We start from the raw sequence: 15,401 nt of genomic DNA on the forward strand, positions 1-15,401 counted from the left end.
GTCGAGTTAATGAGTCGTACAAAAAATTGTCAGATATGGTGACCGATGCTTGAAAGTTTTGTATTGGATTACAACCTTGGGAAATTTAGATATATTGGGATATATGGTTTTATTAAAGAGACGGCCGGTGAAAAGGATATATAATCTTGTTATTTCCAGCAGTTTTTCAATTGAGATATAATCTAAATAGAAAATATTTAGTAGTTAAATCAGCAACTTGTTACGGTTGGTTATTCGTTTGTCTTTGTTAGGCTGTGACGCTTAATCTGTAATAACTACAAACAGCAGGAGGCCAGCCATAGCCAGTTCTATAGATTCTTGCGTTGGAAATAAAATACTTTCCTGCATGCGAAACGCACAAAATTATAGGTAAGGGATCTCTCTGATCCCTCCCTCTTAATTCACTAAATTCGGATATTTGAACCGTTGAAATTTGATTCAACGGTTAAAGTTATTATGACTTTCAAAGTAGGCTCCCTGTTTGTAGCCGTTGGATCAAATTTCAACGACACAAATTCTCGAACTTGGTGGATTAGGAGGAAATGATCCAGAGAGGAACCTTTCCAAAATTATATGCAAGAAAAAATCCCCTTAAAAAAGTGGCGATTTTAGTTAAATTTTATAATTATATGACCATTGCAGAAAATATAGAATATTATTTATAGGAAACTGTTATTAGCATTCCAAAATTTTCATTCTATACTCCTAATTATAGAAAGTTTGGAGTGCAAAATAGGATTTTTGGAGTGCCAATAACAATTCCCTTTTTTATATGGTTTCTATTATATGCAAAGGTCATATCAGTATGTGTTGGAATTGGAAAGCAACAAAAACCTACTTACTCGTTATGTCATAAGACTTGTCTGAAAGTGCTTTTAAAATGGCTGAAAGTATTTTTAGTATAAATGTTTTTTTTAAACCAATTCTTAGTAAAAATACAAGTAAACTTGACTGGAACCTAAAAACATTTTCTCTAAGTGTTTTCAGTCATTCTAAAAGTAGTTTTACACAAGCCCCTAGAGTGACAATGAAAATAATACAAAATTGTCCACAATTTCAAGCATTTTTTGTCATGTTTACTTGCGAGAAATGAGAGAAGTAAAGGTATTGCCATGGCGGAATTGTACGAGGTATTGTTACACCATTTCGGATTACACCCCAATTTAAGGTATAAACTATGTTAGCTTAAGCTTCCAGTTCAGCATATTAGTTACAGTTGTTGTAACTATATATCTGTATTTTCACAAATTTAGATTACATGGTTCAACAACCTGTTAATTTATGTGTTGACACTGCAAACTTAAGCGATACGTACCAGCCATGAAAATCTGCAGAAAAACTTCAGTTCTCCCTGTCGATCCTTGCCTTCGGTTCTCACTGCTTACCAGCAGAACGGTGCTACAGTTTCCAAGCATGAGAATCTAGTCTTTCACATACACAGAGCAAAACAACACTTCGATTTATCAATCTGTCCACCTATTGCTTCATGTAACTGGAAATGAAATTTGTATGCAGCTATGCGTAGGTGCAACCGTAATGTATCACTGGGTGTGTGCGTGTGTGTGGTGGTTTATGAACCTGAGAAAGATTATAAAAATGACATGAAAAATTGAAAAGAGAGACCAGGAAGTCGAAGGAGAGGTGGTGAGGGAATGCACAGGGAGTGTGTTTCGAACATTAAGTGAAACCTCCAGCACTATATCTATGTTCTAATGAGAGCGTTGCCACTTCTCGTAAGCAGTATATTGACAGCATAAGTGCAACATACAACAAAGCAAAACACTTAAAAACTGCTGTTTATATATATGGATCATTTCACACTAGAAAAATATGATAAAAAGATAATTAGTGCATATTTTACTTTTCTCCTCGAGAGATAACTGATACAAGGTGTGGGTAGATTGCATAACTGATAAACCCTGGGGCTACATATTGTTAACCGAGCTGAATGAATTAATTTCTTCTTATGAGATTGCAAGTAAATATTGCAAATCAAAGAATTTTTACCACTTTAACATCTCCTATATCCCTTGAACTTTGAAAGTAGATGGGTATACTGCCCTTTCTCCATCATGCGTGTTATTACTTCATGAGCTTCAGCAAGCTTTCCAGCATTTCGCAAATAACTTACTAGGGTGCTGTACACAGTGAAATTCGGGTTACAACCTCTAGATTCCATAACCTTGAGCATGGAGCACGCTTCCTCAAACTTTCTTGCCATACAGAGTCCACGAATCATGGCATTGTATGTAAATACATTTGGAAGCTGCCCATTAGGGATCATCTCATCAAACACTACTTGGGCCTTCTCAAGCTCCCCAGCCACAATATACCCGGTGATCATTACAGTGTAACAAACAACATCCGGCATGCACTCGTGCTTTGTCATCTCATCAAAAAAATATTTGCAGGCATCCATATTTCCAGCCCTGCTCAGTCCATCTATCAACGTTGTGAAGTGAAGAACACTTGGTTTGAAACCCTCTTCCTTCATGTGATTCAAAAGATTAAGAGCTGCAAGCGGTTTGTCTCCCTTACCAAGTACATGAAGAAGAATATTGTAAGTATGAAAATCTGGAGTGAATCCACTCCTACCCATTTCATCAAGCAGTCTGTGAAACTGATCCAACTTCCCCAATCTATATTTTGCACACATCATCACGTTATAAGTTAGAATATCTGCTGAGTGACCCTCCGCCAACATTTGTTGATAGACCCACTCAATCAACTTGTACTGCTTCACCACAAGAAGGGAATGCAAAATTGCATTGTACGAGTGTTTAAATGGCCTATAGTTAAACGTCTTCGATTTGATGAACCTTTCCACGACTTTCCTAGCCAAGCCTGCCTCACCACAAGTGCGTATCAAAATGTTGAACGTCTGTGCTGTAGTCGGATACCCTTTCTCAATCATCTCATCAACTAACCTCCACATTGCTTTAAACTCTTCACAATCAGCAAATATCTTCATCATTAAATGATATGTGTTTGCTGTGTGCTTGTAATTTTCAAGCTGGCCAGACCACACAAAAAACTTATACCCCAACTTCGCACACCGCATTTTACTCCCATAATCTATCTGTTTCAAAATCTCAAACAGAACTTCCCTCACAAGAAGCCCTGAAACCTCTATATGCAACTCACCCAAAGCTGCTTTAGTATCAAAACCAGGTCCATCTTCTCTAAGAACCTTAAGAACCCTCGCTGTATCAATCTTCGCATTCTCAATAAAGTTCCGTTGCAGCGAGAAATGTTCCCAGGGACGGTTCTCAGATTCATTAACACCATGTTTCTCATCCAAACCCGAATCAAATTCCGAACTTTTCCACATTGTCTTCAAGGTTTCCTCCACAACCTCATACCCATTATCCCCCTTATCACCGCGAAAGCACCCGTCACTTAACTTTCGTACTACGACAACATAACACGAAAATTTTCGAATAACCCTTGGACCAAACAGATATATACAGTTCATGACTGGTACCCATTATCTCTGCAACTTTGCAGCACTTATCAAATCCGATAAACCCAATAATACAGCAGGAATTGAAAGCAAAAATAAATTTAGATGCTTTGTATTCAAAAATTGAGGGATGCCCATTAAACTGGAGGGACTAAATTGGGGGAAACGGAATGAATCGAGCAGAAGCAGTTCATTGAGTTGTGTAATCTTCGAAGAGTGAGAAGAGGTGGAGGAGGACTTACCGGAGATTAAGCAATTTGATGAGGGCGATACCGGTCTTTTGAAGCTTTTGGCTTTCGAGTCCGGCCGGAGGTTTTAGCTGTGCGAGTGAGTGAAGCATTGGAGTATTCCAGCTTAGGAGAGGAACCCCTACGAGCGAGGGGAAGCGGGGAGGGATTCGGTGTTTCGAGGGTAGAATCGCCCCGTGAAGCACCAAACACTATATGCCACGGAAAGGGATTGGGATCTCTTCTACCTAATTCTCATCATCAAACAATCTGAACTTTTGAAATTTGATCCAACGGCTAAAAACATCGGCTCACTTTAAAGTTATAATAATTTTAGCCGTTGAATCAAATTTCAAAGGTCCAGATTGTTTAATGAGGAGGGTTAGGTGAAAGGGATATGGAGAGGATCCTTTTCCATATGCCATGCTCCTAGATGGATAGGGTTTTTTTCCCCTGCAACCTAGTATCCTTCGTCATTTTTTGTCATTTTGTCTGCTGAAACTCAAAAGTTATCACTTTGCTCTTTGAAGGTCGATTTCGATCCACTTTGTCTTCTGAAACTCAAAATTTGTCACTCTACTTAAGACTCACTCTACTTTGGATTGTTTCTATATTTTCATGAATAATCATTAAGTTTACTTATGTGGCACAATTAAGGCCCACTTATGACTGACGTGGCACGAGTATAAAACTCACACATCCAATAAAAGGGTGTCAGATAGATTGAAACCCCAAAAAAAAAAAAAGAAAATTCACAAACATTGCATAACACACTAAAATATGAAAGTAAGAAAAATAGCAAAAACACTTTAGTTTTGAGTTCATGAACGAAAGTTAAATCAAAATCAAGTTACATAAAGTAAAGTTATGACTTTTAAGTTTCAGGAAATAAAGTAAGATCAAAATCGAGTTTTAGAAAATAAAATGATGACTTTTAGATTTCAAGGAGCAACCTTATGCTCCTCGTGGCCCACATGGTTTTCTTGGCCCACGCCCTCCATTTGGTCCTCACGGCTCAAGCTCTGTTCAAGTTCCACGATTAAAATCAACTTCCAGAGAACGAAACTCAAAATAAGTCTAATAGGTTAGTAAATTTGCCTATTATATAGGTATATATGTACTTTTATCTGTTTTCCCTTATCATTTAAGCAATCTTTTGAGGAAATTAGATTGTCACGTTTTTAAAATTGTATATTGATCGGAAACGATTCTAGGTTTGTACTCCACACGGTATCTCATAGACTTGATTATTAGCGCTGGTAAATCACATAATGCAGTCAGAAAGAACCTGAAATGTCTCCTTGAGTTTTTCGGACCTCAAAATGATTGGAATGAAGAGGCAAAAAAGCTACTAAATGGTGTAAAAAGAAAACACGGGTACTAGCATGCCATTTGGGGAGAAGTTTGAGTCCCGCAATTGAAATGAGCCTTTCTTGTGGGACAACGGAGCTAAACATTGCGAATCATAAGACAAAAAGGCCTAAAGACAATAGCATTAACAAATGCTTACAAGAAAAATCACTTGAAGCTGCTTTAGGTGTTAATTCTGTCATTATGGAATCAGACTCACTTGAAGCTGTTAATTGTCTTTCTTGTTCTTTGTCTATGGACAGTTGGGAGTCTTTCCCTGTGTTGGCTTGGGTCAAGCAGCTGGGGGGGGGGGGGGAGTTTCAGTACTGTCGCTCGTCTTGGGTGCCTAAATCAGCTAATGGTGCAGCGCATGAACTTGCGTCGGCTGGTTTTTCGGAAATGAGTGATGTTGTTTAGGTCGATCGACCCCATCTTCGTTGGTCTTTGTTTTGAATAATGATGGTCTGCCATGTTCACATTAATTTGGTTGTGGTGGTGGTTGGGATGACACTTCCACTTGGTGGAGGGGTCTTTGTGGCCTAACCCTGTTCACTACTTGTATGTTTTCTTGGTGTTTGCCTCTCTGTAGGCTTCTAGTAATGCATTTTGTTGGCATTCAAAAAAAAAAAAAAAAAAACAAATGCTTACAAGAAAAATCATCTCCAAACTTGATCGTAATTTAATTGTAATTTAAACGCCGAGGATAATTGAAGGTGCGCACAGTTAAAATCCCATGCTTTTAAGTTAAAGTACCCTCCGTTTTCTAATTCATTAGATACATGATAATATTACACGACTTGGGAACAAAACATTCAAGTTCACAAAACAACTCTTCAAACTACAACACATTGTCTAAGTTCCCACGTACTACAACCCTAAATATCCCATTTATTCACCAACAAACTTCCATCCGCGGCCATCTTCAGTTGCTGGACCCCTGAAGTATCCGCCGGTACGCACCACCACGGCCTCGCCGCTCCGCCACTCCACTGCCAGAACTAGAGAAACCCTCTGTACCTGTCAACACCAAAACAAATCGTTGCTCACATTCAAATTAACCAAGTACTTTTAGGGAGGATAACGTTCAAATTTTACCACTTGAAGAACCAAAGGACTGAGGAGAAGTGGCGCTTTGATCAGCTTTCCCAAGCAATGAACCAACAGCCCCTTTAAGGGTATCCGCCACAACTTTCCCATAGCTAGACTGCTGGACGTCATCATCCCCATAATCCGGCCCCAACCGCTGAGTCACCTCCATGCTCTCGGTTACTTTCCCAACAGGCCGGGCACCGCTCCCAGGGTGCCCTGCCTTATGCATGTGTAGGGTTTCCGATATCACCTCGGACAGCGCCCTGTCCTCCTCACCAGGCTTCAACTTCTCAAACAAATAGCCCTTCATAGAAATTCCTTTGTCCTGCCCGGCTTTGTTATACTCACCCCCTGTAGTAGTGGTACCAGTACCCCGGTGGACTTCTTCTTTGCCAGCTGTCCCAGCACCGCCTGGGAGTTTCGACATAACTGCACTCCCTGCCCCGGCAACCTTCTCGTAGACAGGTGTCAGCTTCTCAGTAACTGCGGCTGTAATACCCTCATCCTGTTGCCCAGGTGCAGCTGACCCTGACCTAACGGCTGCCTGATCTCCATGTTGCTGTTGATCAGTGTCCCCACCGTATCCTAACTTTGAAGCGACGGCGTTTTTGGCAGATATTGCCTTGTCAGCAATGGCAGACGTGGCGGATGAAACTTTCTCTGTGTAGCTACCGCCCTGGTTTGATGGGTGCTCAGGAGAAAATTGATCATGGCTTCCAGTGCTCGGGTTTTGATTTGTTCCAACATAATGGTGTAATCCTACTTACACATCAACAACGTGTAAGTTATAACCATATCGACTACATATGGACAACTTAATTAAGCACTAATCGCGTAGTTACCTGTATTAGTCGAATCATTTGCTGGAGAATAAGCATGCGGATTAACATCTTCGTGTTGATCATTGTTCCCTCCTCCATACCCAAGCTTGGAAGCAACTGCATTTTTTGCAGATATCGCCTCTTCAACGATAGCGGAAGTGGCAGATGAAACTTTCTCCGTGTAACTACTGCCCTGGTTCGATGATGGCTTGGCATCTCCACCATGAATGTTAATCTTACCAAACGAGTGGAGAATCGGCGAAATTCCAATTTCTTCACCACCTGTCACATGACTCACATGTAACAAAATTATAAAAATTATAATCAATTAGCAAAAACTCATATATTAGTTTGTAGCTTTAGCAAAAAATTTAGAATTTATGAGAAGATTATATATATATGTTACAGTTTACCTGCATGAGTTGGATCAGTGACTTTAATCTCATAGTTTGAAGGAGTATAACCTTGAGGATTGGCCTTTGGCGCATGTGGATCCTCTTCCAATCCTCTCGGTCGGTCCAAATTTACCCTGGACTGACCGAAGTGCCCTTCTTTCTCTGTAGCAAAAGCATGACTTGGGTCGGTGACATTGACATTGGTCTTCTGGTAATCTCCATGAGAAGAAATAGGGGTGCGATCATCCAAGCCCCGGTGGTGCAAATGGACCCTGGTTTGACCCAAATGACCCCCGGTGGGCACATATTCCTTCATCGGTTCGGTCCTCTCCAAATGCGGCACTTTGGGATCGCAATCCTGAATCGCTGCTTTCGTGTCCCCGAATTTCACCATTGGCACCTTCAAAATATCTCCTTGCCCTGGTGCACCACTCCTTATGGCTGCACGTCATATTCACAACATGTCCCATGAAAGTAGAAATTATAACTAATTTAGATTAATTTTTATTGACGCACACTGGCATTCTGAATTTCTAAACTGCTCTACCGTAGATCGAATCTGGATCTAACTTTTGTAATCTATAAAGATAATCAATTCGATTATATTCAATCTAATCTAAATTAAATCGATCTCAACAAATACTACCTCCAACCCACCTCTAACCAACTAGCAAACTGACATGACCATCCCCTAAATTATTAAGATCAAAATAAATCAAAGGAAAAACTTACTTGTTGCACCGTGCACTTCAGGGTCTTCGTCTTCTTCATCACCTTCCTCGTCGAGATCATCTTGGTCGTGTTCGTGTTCGTGGCCATGGCCATTACCATGCTTTGTGAGCTTGTTCTTTATCTTCTTCGCCTTCTCCTTTACCTTCTTCAGAACCGACTCCTCCTGGTGGTCCTCCTCTTCGCCTTCATCCAAAGTTAACAAATAAAATTTACAAAAAACACAAAACCAATCACCATTGTTAAGTACTTGAACTAATTCTACCAAAATGAGGTTTCTCGTTTTCTACCTTGGTACGTGCCAAGGTGCTGGGTGTGGCGGTTGTCCTCGTGATCGTGAGGACGGGCCATTTGTGACTCCATGATTCAAATGCGATTAAAAGATTGTGTTGCGCTTTAAGTTTGCAGAACAGATCAGTAGTGTGCAAAACAGATCAGTGGAAGTGGAGGTTTAGAGGGACTGGCTTTAACGGGAAACACAGAGGCTCCTTCCGCCACCTATGCATGGCTCTGTCGCTCTGGGAGCGAGACACGTAGGAGAATAACTGGCCACGTAGCCCCTACCCACTATACGTGGCTTTCTGGTTTTGTGTAATGGATAATCTCATGCAGTTTTGCCATAACTGATTGCTAGCTAGGGTTACAACATTTGACATGTTGGAGATATGCAACTATAGAGGATATTTTTGGTAATATAAGTAGTAATGTTAGGTAAATCAAATTTTAATTTGTAAATCAAGTGATATATCCTTAAAATAAATAAATACATTAATTAACAATTAAAGAATCTAATTATCAACAACTATATCATATAATTTATAAATTTTAGGTTAAATAGTTGGTCTGTTTAGTATTACCCTGTAAAAAATCTTAGTTTAAGAAAAAAATTGAATATTGACACGATAATGACTATCCATACGTACACTATTGAAAGTTTGATTACATTATTGCCCATAATTTTATTTTGTAATAGAATATTAAATTGTCTTTTCACGCCTTTTTAATTGACAAAGAGGGAAGAGGATCTGGCGAGGATCATTTTCTTAGGGATCTTAGGGCTTCCGCAATTGTGTCTGTTCATCGTACATTGTGTGGTCATAAGTTATTTAAAATTCAAATATAAATAGTATTTAACGAAAAATGACCGTACGACGTACAATGAACAGACATAATTGCAGAATCTCTAAGATCTCTAGAAAAAGAATCCAACGAGGATCCTTTTCCGACAAAGAGAAGTTTGTTAGCTTAGATGATGACAATATATTGATAAATAAATAAAACATCAAAAAAATTTATAAAATATATTCTCTTAGATAAATGTATAGATGTATTATATGAGAAAATATCACCATAATGTTAACCGTGATTAAACAGATACCGTTGGATGCGAAGACCGTTTTGGACATAATCCATCTAACGCAAGATAGAGTGCCCACGTTCCAGTGGTATAGTGCGCACCAAGCGCCATTTAGCTCAAACGACCCCATCGTATCAATATAACAGCGGAAATTTAACGCGCCAAACTGAATTCCTATGAAACCAAACCAGTCCGTCGCGTCTCAAAAATTTGAAGCTGAAATGCGTACTCGCTACCTCAACATCGACTATTTCACCACCACTCCAACCCAAGCCCTAGAATCCCTAACCTTCCTCCACCTCCCGATTCTTCCCCTGTCTCCCTCCAATCTCTCCACCGCCTTCGACGGCCTCCACCTCCTCCTCTTCGACTCCGAACTCGAAGTCTCGCTCCAAATCGAGCAATTGCCGATCGGAGCCGCTCTCACGAAGTTCTTCCTCAGAATATCGTTCTCGATGTCGCGGACTTCGAGCCCGGCGATCCGTCTCCGAGTTCTAGAAATTTCGGTTCCGGAAGCCGTGGGCTGCAGTTCTCGGAGGTAATGTGCTGAATCAGATTAAGAATTTGTTGATTATGCGTAATGCAGTTGATCATTGAACTTAATTTGGATTAAAATTTAAATTATCGGATTATTGCGTTTGTTATTGTTGAAAGAAAAATAGATTACGGAGTTTTATTATTCAATCTAATCATAGGTTTTGTTTGGCTGCTGTCGTATTATGGTATCAGAACAAAAATAAATCCAGAATTGTATGAAGTTTATAAACTACTCCTTTAGTTAACTGCATAGGAAGCTCTTGCTTTGATGTCAAGGTTGATAGAAGTTTACGAATTCTGAAACTGAACTTATATGCTAAAGTAGTTCGAGTAATTAGTGGTATTCGTGTAACGTGTTTGTATAGCGTGTTTGATTGTTATGACCTGCAGAAGAAAGTCGAGGACCTCAAAAATGAGAAAGGGTTGGAGGATCAGATAACTTTTGGCTCCGAGACTCTGGAGACTGCATTCCGAAAAGTATGCCAATGGAATTCTCATATTTAACAGCTTTTTATCATGTTTGTGCTTGTCTGAGAAGTCAAGCTTATGTTACTGTAGAAGGATAATGGCAGAAGAGATGCAGAGAAAGATGCACACCCATATGAAGTGCTCCGATTTGAAACACCAGAGTTGGACGTATTCTTGGTAAACTGAATGTCTACTAACCAGTTGCTAATGGACAATTTGGTTCTGCATCCATAATATCTTGTCTCGTATGTGCAGGAAAATGCTTACATTTATGAGAAAGAGTAACTCCCGTTTCTTTCAGAAGAATTTCCAGAAACTGAGAATAATTTAGCATGTTTCTCATAAATTTATGATTCAGTTATAATTTGCTTCAGTCTTTCTAATTAGTTGACGCATGACAAATAACACTGGCATGTCCCAACCTCCCAGTGACTTGTCCTTCTTATACGTGTTATTAAATTTTAATATTGACTTTGTAATAAGTATAACCGTAGTTTCTTTTTTGTTGACTATCATATTAGATAAAGCGACTCCAAGGTTTTTAACTTATGTCATTCTTTGGATAGACATTTGATGAGGAAGGGGTGGATCTTGGAATAATTATGGTTATGGAAGGAGTTGGGTTGACTAAGTTTCATTTTGGGATTCATGTAATATATCAAGTTTACGGTGCAAATTTTGTTGTTTTACCATTCTCCTTAGTCAGCTTGATGGTTAACAAGTCACTGATATTAATTTTTGTGTAAGTGCTGTTATGTGGTAATGTTTCTTTCAGGAAATGCTCAATCTTACAGTGAAGTGTCCTTGGGAAGTTCATGAGTCAGTTCATACAGTTGAAGACTTTCATTCAGAGTATTCCACGGATCAAAAGGCTTATATGTTTGAAGATGATTGTTCTTACAAGGACCAAATGCACTTCTATCAGAATTTCCCTGTGTTAGAACCAAATGAGATAACTCTGCCAACTTTCACGGGTTTGTCTGTAGAGGGTGAACTTTCTTCTGTTTATGAAAATATTGAGCCCCAGCAATGGGATAAAAAAGATAACCTGAATGGAGAGGAGCTTTTGGGTACAAAGGAATATGGGATATCAGAGTATCTTTTAGATCTTCGATCTGATCTCGGGTCCCTTGACATTACTCCTGAAATGGATTTATTAAGTACGGTGGAAATGCCATAGATTCAGGGAGACATCACATATCAAGGGGCGTCCACAGTTGCTTCTTTCCAATCTCTAAGCCCGGTTGTTTTTGAAGAATCTCAGATTCTTGATTTGGACTCATCTCAGCATTTTGAAGTCCTCATTAGTACACGAACAGCAAATGAACCAGATACCTGTGACTGGATGTTTAGTGGAGACATAAACTTCAATACTTTGATTGTTAGTCATGAGCTAGCCCTGGTCAATGACACATTCAAATCATTGCCCGTGCCTGTTCTCTCTGATCATGAAAAGATATCATCATATGTTGTTATGGAGGAAACACTAACTAACTTACTGCTGCTGCCCCTATCTGCATCAGATAGGATTTACTTGGATTGGCATTTTCTCGAGAAAGATAAATGTAATTGTCAAATTTCTTTCTCCCATCAGAAAATCTTGGAGGATACAAATTCACTGAGCACCTGTTTTGATTGGGACTCCTATAATGATGGAATGCAGGTGTATGATTTTGCTTTCTCCGATGATGCTGTAGAGGAGTTTAATGCAGAAGAAACCAAAGAATTACAGGAGTTGCCCTCTGATGGCATTCCTATGCTTGCTGGTCATCTTGGAGATACTTCAGCCGAATTGTCAGGCAGCACTTTTCCACATAAAAAAAATGGAGAGCAGATTGATAAAAGAGGTGCTGAGAGGGCTTCCTCACTTTTCAAGTCTATGTCACGATTCAATGATATCGACTTTTTCTTGAATCCCCAGAAGGCCTCTACAGGTGGAAATAGTAATTGTGCAGTTTCCAGAGTTGCTATGCTACATTTCCAAAGATTTAATCATTAATTATTTGAATATATCCGTCCCTCATTAATCTCATTATTTATTTGTTTCATTTATGGATAGCTAATTAATTCTAACTCACTTACCTCTCTATTCAAATATGCTAAGACCAGGTGTATGCCCAGGGGGAGCAGTCTTATTCTATATCTCCTCCAGTTGTGAACATGAATGATCAGCAATCAGAGGAACTCTTGGACATTTTTCCTGGTCATGAAAAGAATGATATGAGATATAAAGAAGGTGCAGATGAAGCAGAAGCTAGCAGTATGCCCCTACCTAATCTTTCTATGCCATCTGCAATGGAAGCTGACCGTTTTCAGCACAGCATGGCGTCTTTCCCTGAGATGGTCATTGCTGCAAACACCCAAAATCTTGATAAGGAAGTGATAGTGTCTAGAAGAAGTACCTACCAAAAAATTCTTGCAATGGAGAAAGAAGGGGTACAATTAGTAGAACGTGATTCAGATTTACCTGTGGATATCATAATCAGTTCTACAATTTGTTTAGTGTGGTATGACTCTAAAAACATTGGACAGAAAGCAACCACTCTTGATGAAGCTTCTTCATACTTACCTCTGTGCATTGATAACATTGCCACAAATGTTTTGGCGTTGCTGAGTTTCACTTTCAGTGGCTGCTTTATGGTAGTTAACAAAACTATATTCGTAGTTTTTACATTTTTTGTTTGCTTTTTCTACATTGAACTGATAGAAATTCTTCTTATTCTTGTATTTCTCTTCCAACAGGTCTTTGAGGGAGAAAACAGCTTCCTCTTCACTATAATGGAGTCCTCAGATGGACTTTATGCAGCAGCAGCGTGCCTGGGAATTGATTTGCAGATTTTCAACTCGTATTCATCTGAGTTGACTGATGAAATTGCACTGAGCTGCATGGGAGGCTACGAAGTTGACAAGCTTTATGTATCCTCGAATGCCTGAGTCGGAATGTCTTGCAGAATCATTCCTTACCAAACTTCCTTCAGTAAATGCTTTGACAGCTCATGCAATACTGTCTTCAGGAGGCTTGCTCAACGAGTTTCTTGAATCGTCCCATGAAACCAGGATGAGTGTACTCCAAAAATACCACGTTCCTGATGAAAGTATCACACTATTAAGTGCTTTATGCAAATATGGTGAACCGGCAGATTCTAAATCAATTATGACAGACCGCTCCTCTTCAGTGTCTTCAAGTCTGGACTCGGGAAGATGTAATTTGAATATTGTTTCGGAAAGAAAGAAGCGAGAATACAATGGTAGTCCTGACAAATATGAGTTACCAACGAATGAATTCTTGCACCTGGAGCCGTTAAACCAATTCAGTACCAGCATCTTGCATCCTTCAACAGCTTCCAAGCTAACTGATTCATGTATGTCAAAAAGCCCCAAAATAATTGATGAGTTCCGAAAGTCTAGGTTCTCTCAGAATGACTTGTTTGATCAAGAGGGTTTGGATATGGATATGATGATGTATCCTTCTAAGGTTTTTGAGTCGTATGATTCTCAAATCTCCAAAGGGCCTCAGGTATTAAACGAGATAAAAAGGTCCTGTTCATCATTGAAGGATAAGCTGTCAGGTCAGAAACGGGGATCAGATATGCCTATCAAGAAGAATTTTGATTTCTATAACAAGAACCCTGAGGTTCTGCATGAGGACCTAAAAGGGGAAGTTATTGACTTAGCAGACAGTCTTGTATTAGATGAGGACTTTTCTTTTATTGGCAACTCCATGAACTTCTCATCTCAGATGCCTAAGTTGGAAATGGATTCCACAAGGAGGTCTAAAGCTGCAAGAAAATTGTCATTTGGTTCGAGCAGTCACCATACTTTCCCAACAGCTGCTGAAATCAACTCAACTCCAACTGTTTGGTGTTCTGCAGAAGGCCTGAGAAAAATTTCGCAACTTGGAGCCAACAATTACTCAGATACAGATCTCGAACATGATGTTTTCCACTTAACAAACCGTAACATGCCCTCAGAGGAGACTTTCATGAAGAGTTCTGGGGGAAAATCCCAAGGGATACATTTCCACGAGAATGATATATCACCTTATGGACGAAAGAAAGGGTTACATATCTACGAGAATGATATATCACATTATGGTGGAACACCACTCTCAAAAGCTCTCTGCTCAGGCAGTTCACAGCAAAATACTCCCTGGACAATAGAGTTTCTGAACAGAATCAAGGAAAAGAGCAGGTTGCGTCAGCAGTCTCTTCCTGGTGACTTAACCGGCCCTAGTTTGGGTTATCCAGAGAATGTATCAAAGGTTACCAAGAGAAGAAGTCAGTCTATTCTTGATTTTTACAAGTACCAAGGTGGCAACACTCCAAGAAAATTACCAGAAGGAAAGAGGCAGAACCGACCTTTACAATCGTCAAGCTCACCCAAAAATGAAAATAACTCAGCTCCTCGTCTACTGCGTGGACACCTCTTGACAAAAGAGCAAGACAGGTTTGTCTCATATCCCTTTTTGGCATCTTGGTAGTCTGTTTTTCTTGTATTATAAATTGCATGCATAGACAGTATTCCTATCATTGAATCATTGACAGTTTTGTACTGAAGTCTTTTATATCTTCACTCGATCAACTGCAGACGCTATCTTTTGCAACGAATGATAGTGGAAACCAAACTAAGCTGGCGTGGACTGTGGAGTGATGGAGCTCATGGTGTCAGGAAAAAGTTTCAGATTCAAACTTGAAACGGCAAGGTGTGTTGGTTCAGAGCTTATGGTTTAGGATCATGGTTTTAGGTTGCTTCCCAATTACTACAGAAAAATGGTGTTTGTTTCTTTTTATGTTTACCTGGCCGGAAAATAAAATGATATCTGTTTGCATCTCTGTTTCTGAGTTAGTACTTTTGTAGCTCTGTCTGGAAGTCCCAAGTCTGTAATTAATATTAATGACAAAATGGTTGAAATATATTGGCCTCTTATATGTAAGATTGAGCATTTTCTTAAAAGCTCTTTTGAGA

General features: G+C 39.5%; 2 protein-coding genes and 1 pseudogene across 4 annotated transcripts; 1 reads left to right on the plus strand and 2 right to left on the minus strand.

Annotated features, from left to right (window-relative positions):
* Positions 1-1,090: 1,090 nt before the first annotated feature.
* LOC137721148 (pentatricopeptide repeat-containing protein At1g55630) lies at positions 1,091-3,892 on the minus strand. 2 transcript variants are annotated; one of them, XM_088691981.1, is made up of 2 exons: positions 2,008-3,892; positions 1,091-1,421 (listed from the first exon to the last, which is right to left on the minus strand). In XM_088691981.1, the coding sequence occupies exon 1, from the start codon at positions 3,473-3,475 to the stop codon at positions 2,012-2,014; it is 1,464 nt and encodes a 487-aa protein (XP_088548107.1). In that variant the 5' UTR covers positions 3,476-3,892; the 3' UTR covers positions 1,091-1,421; positions 2,008-2,011. The 2 variants fall into 2 exon arrangements, with proteins under 2 accessions (XP_088548107.1, XP_068316358.2); XM_068460257.2 differs by having other exon boundaries at positions 1,091-1,426.
* A 1,885-nt stretch (positions 3,893-5,777) lies between these two features.
* LOC137719429 (low-temperature-induced 65 kDa protein-like) lies at positions 5,778-8,516 on the minus strand. Its single transcript, XM_068458467.2, has 6 exons — positions 8,365-8,516; positions 8,078-8,260; positions 7,364-7,786; positions 6,972-7,232; positions 6,136-6,888; positions 5,778-6,057 (listed from the first exon to the last, which is right to left on the minus strand). The coding sequence occupies exons 1-6, from the start codon at positions 8,435-8,437 to the stop codon at positions 5,963-5,965; spliced, it is 1,788 nt and encodes a 595-aa protein (XP_068314568.2). The 5' UTR covers positions 8,438-8,516; the 3' UTR covers positions 5,778-5,962.
* A 1,098-nt stretch (positions 8,517-9,614) lies between these two features.
* Positions 9,615-15,369, plus strand: LOC137721108 (protein SHORTAGE IN CHIASMATA 1-like; annotated as a pseudogene). Its single transcript, XR_015961248.1, has 8 exons — positions 9,615-9,969; positions 10,359-10,445; positions 10,527-10,613; positions 10,692-10,770; positions 11,231-12,399; positions 12,546-13,076; positions 13,179-14,882; positions 15,024-15,369. The product of XR_015961248.1 is annotated as a protein SHORTAGE IN CHIASMATA 1-like (transcript).
* The last annotated feature ends 32 nt before the right edge of the window (positions 15,370-15,401 follow it).

Source organism: Pyrus communis, chromosome 1 (genome assembly GCF_041283825.1).
Source record: "Pyrus communis isolate YQ-2024b chromosome 1, ASM4128382v1, whole genome shotgun sequence".
NCBI lineage: Eukaryota > Viridiplantae > Streptophyta > Magnoliopsida > Rosales > Rosaceae > Pyrus > Pyrus communis.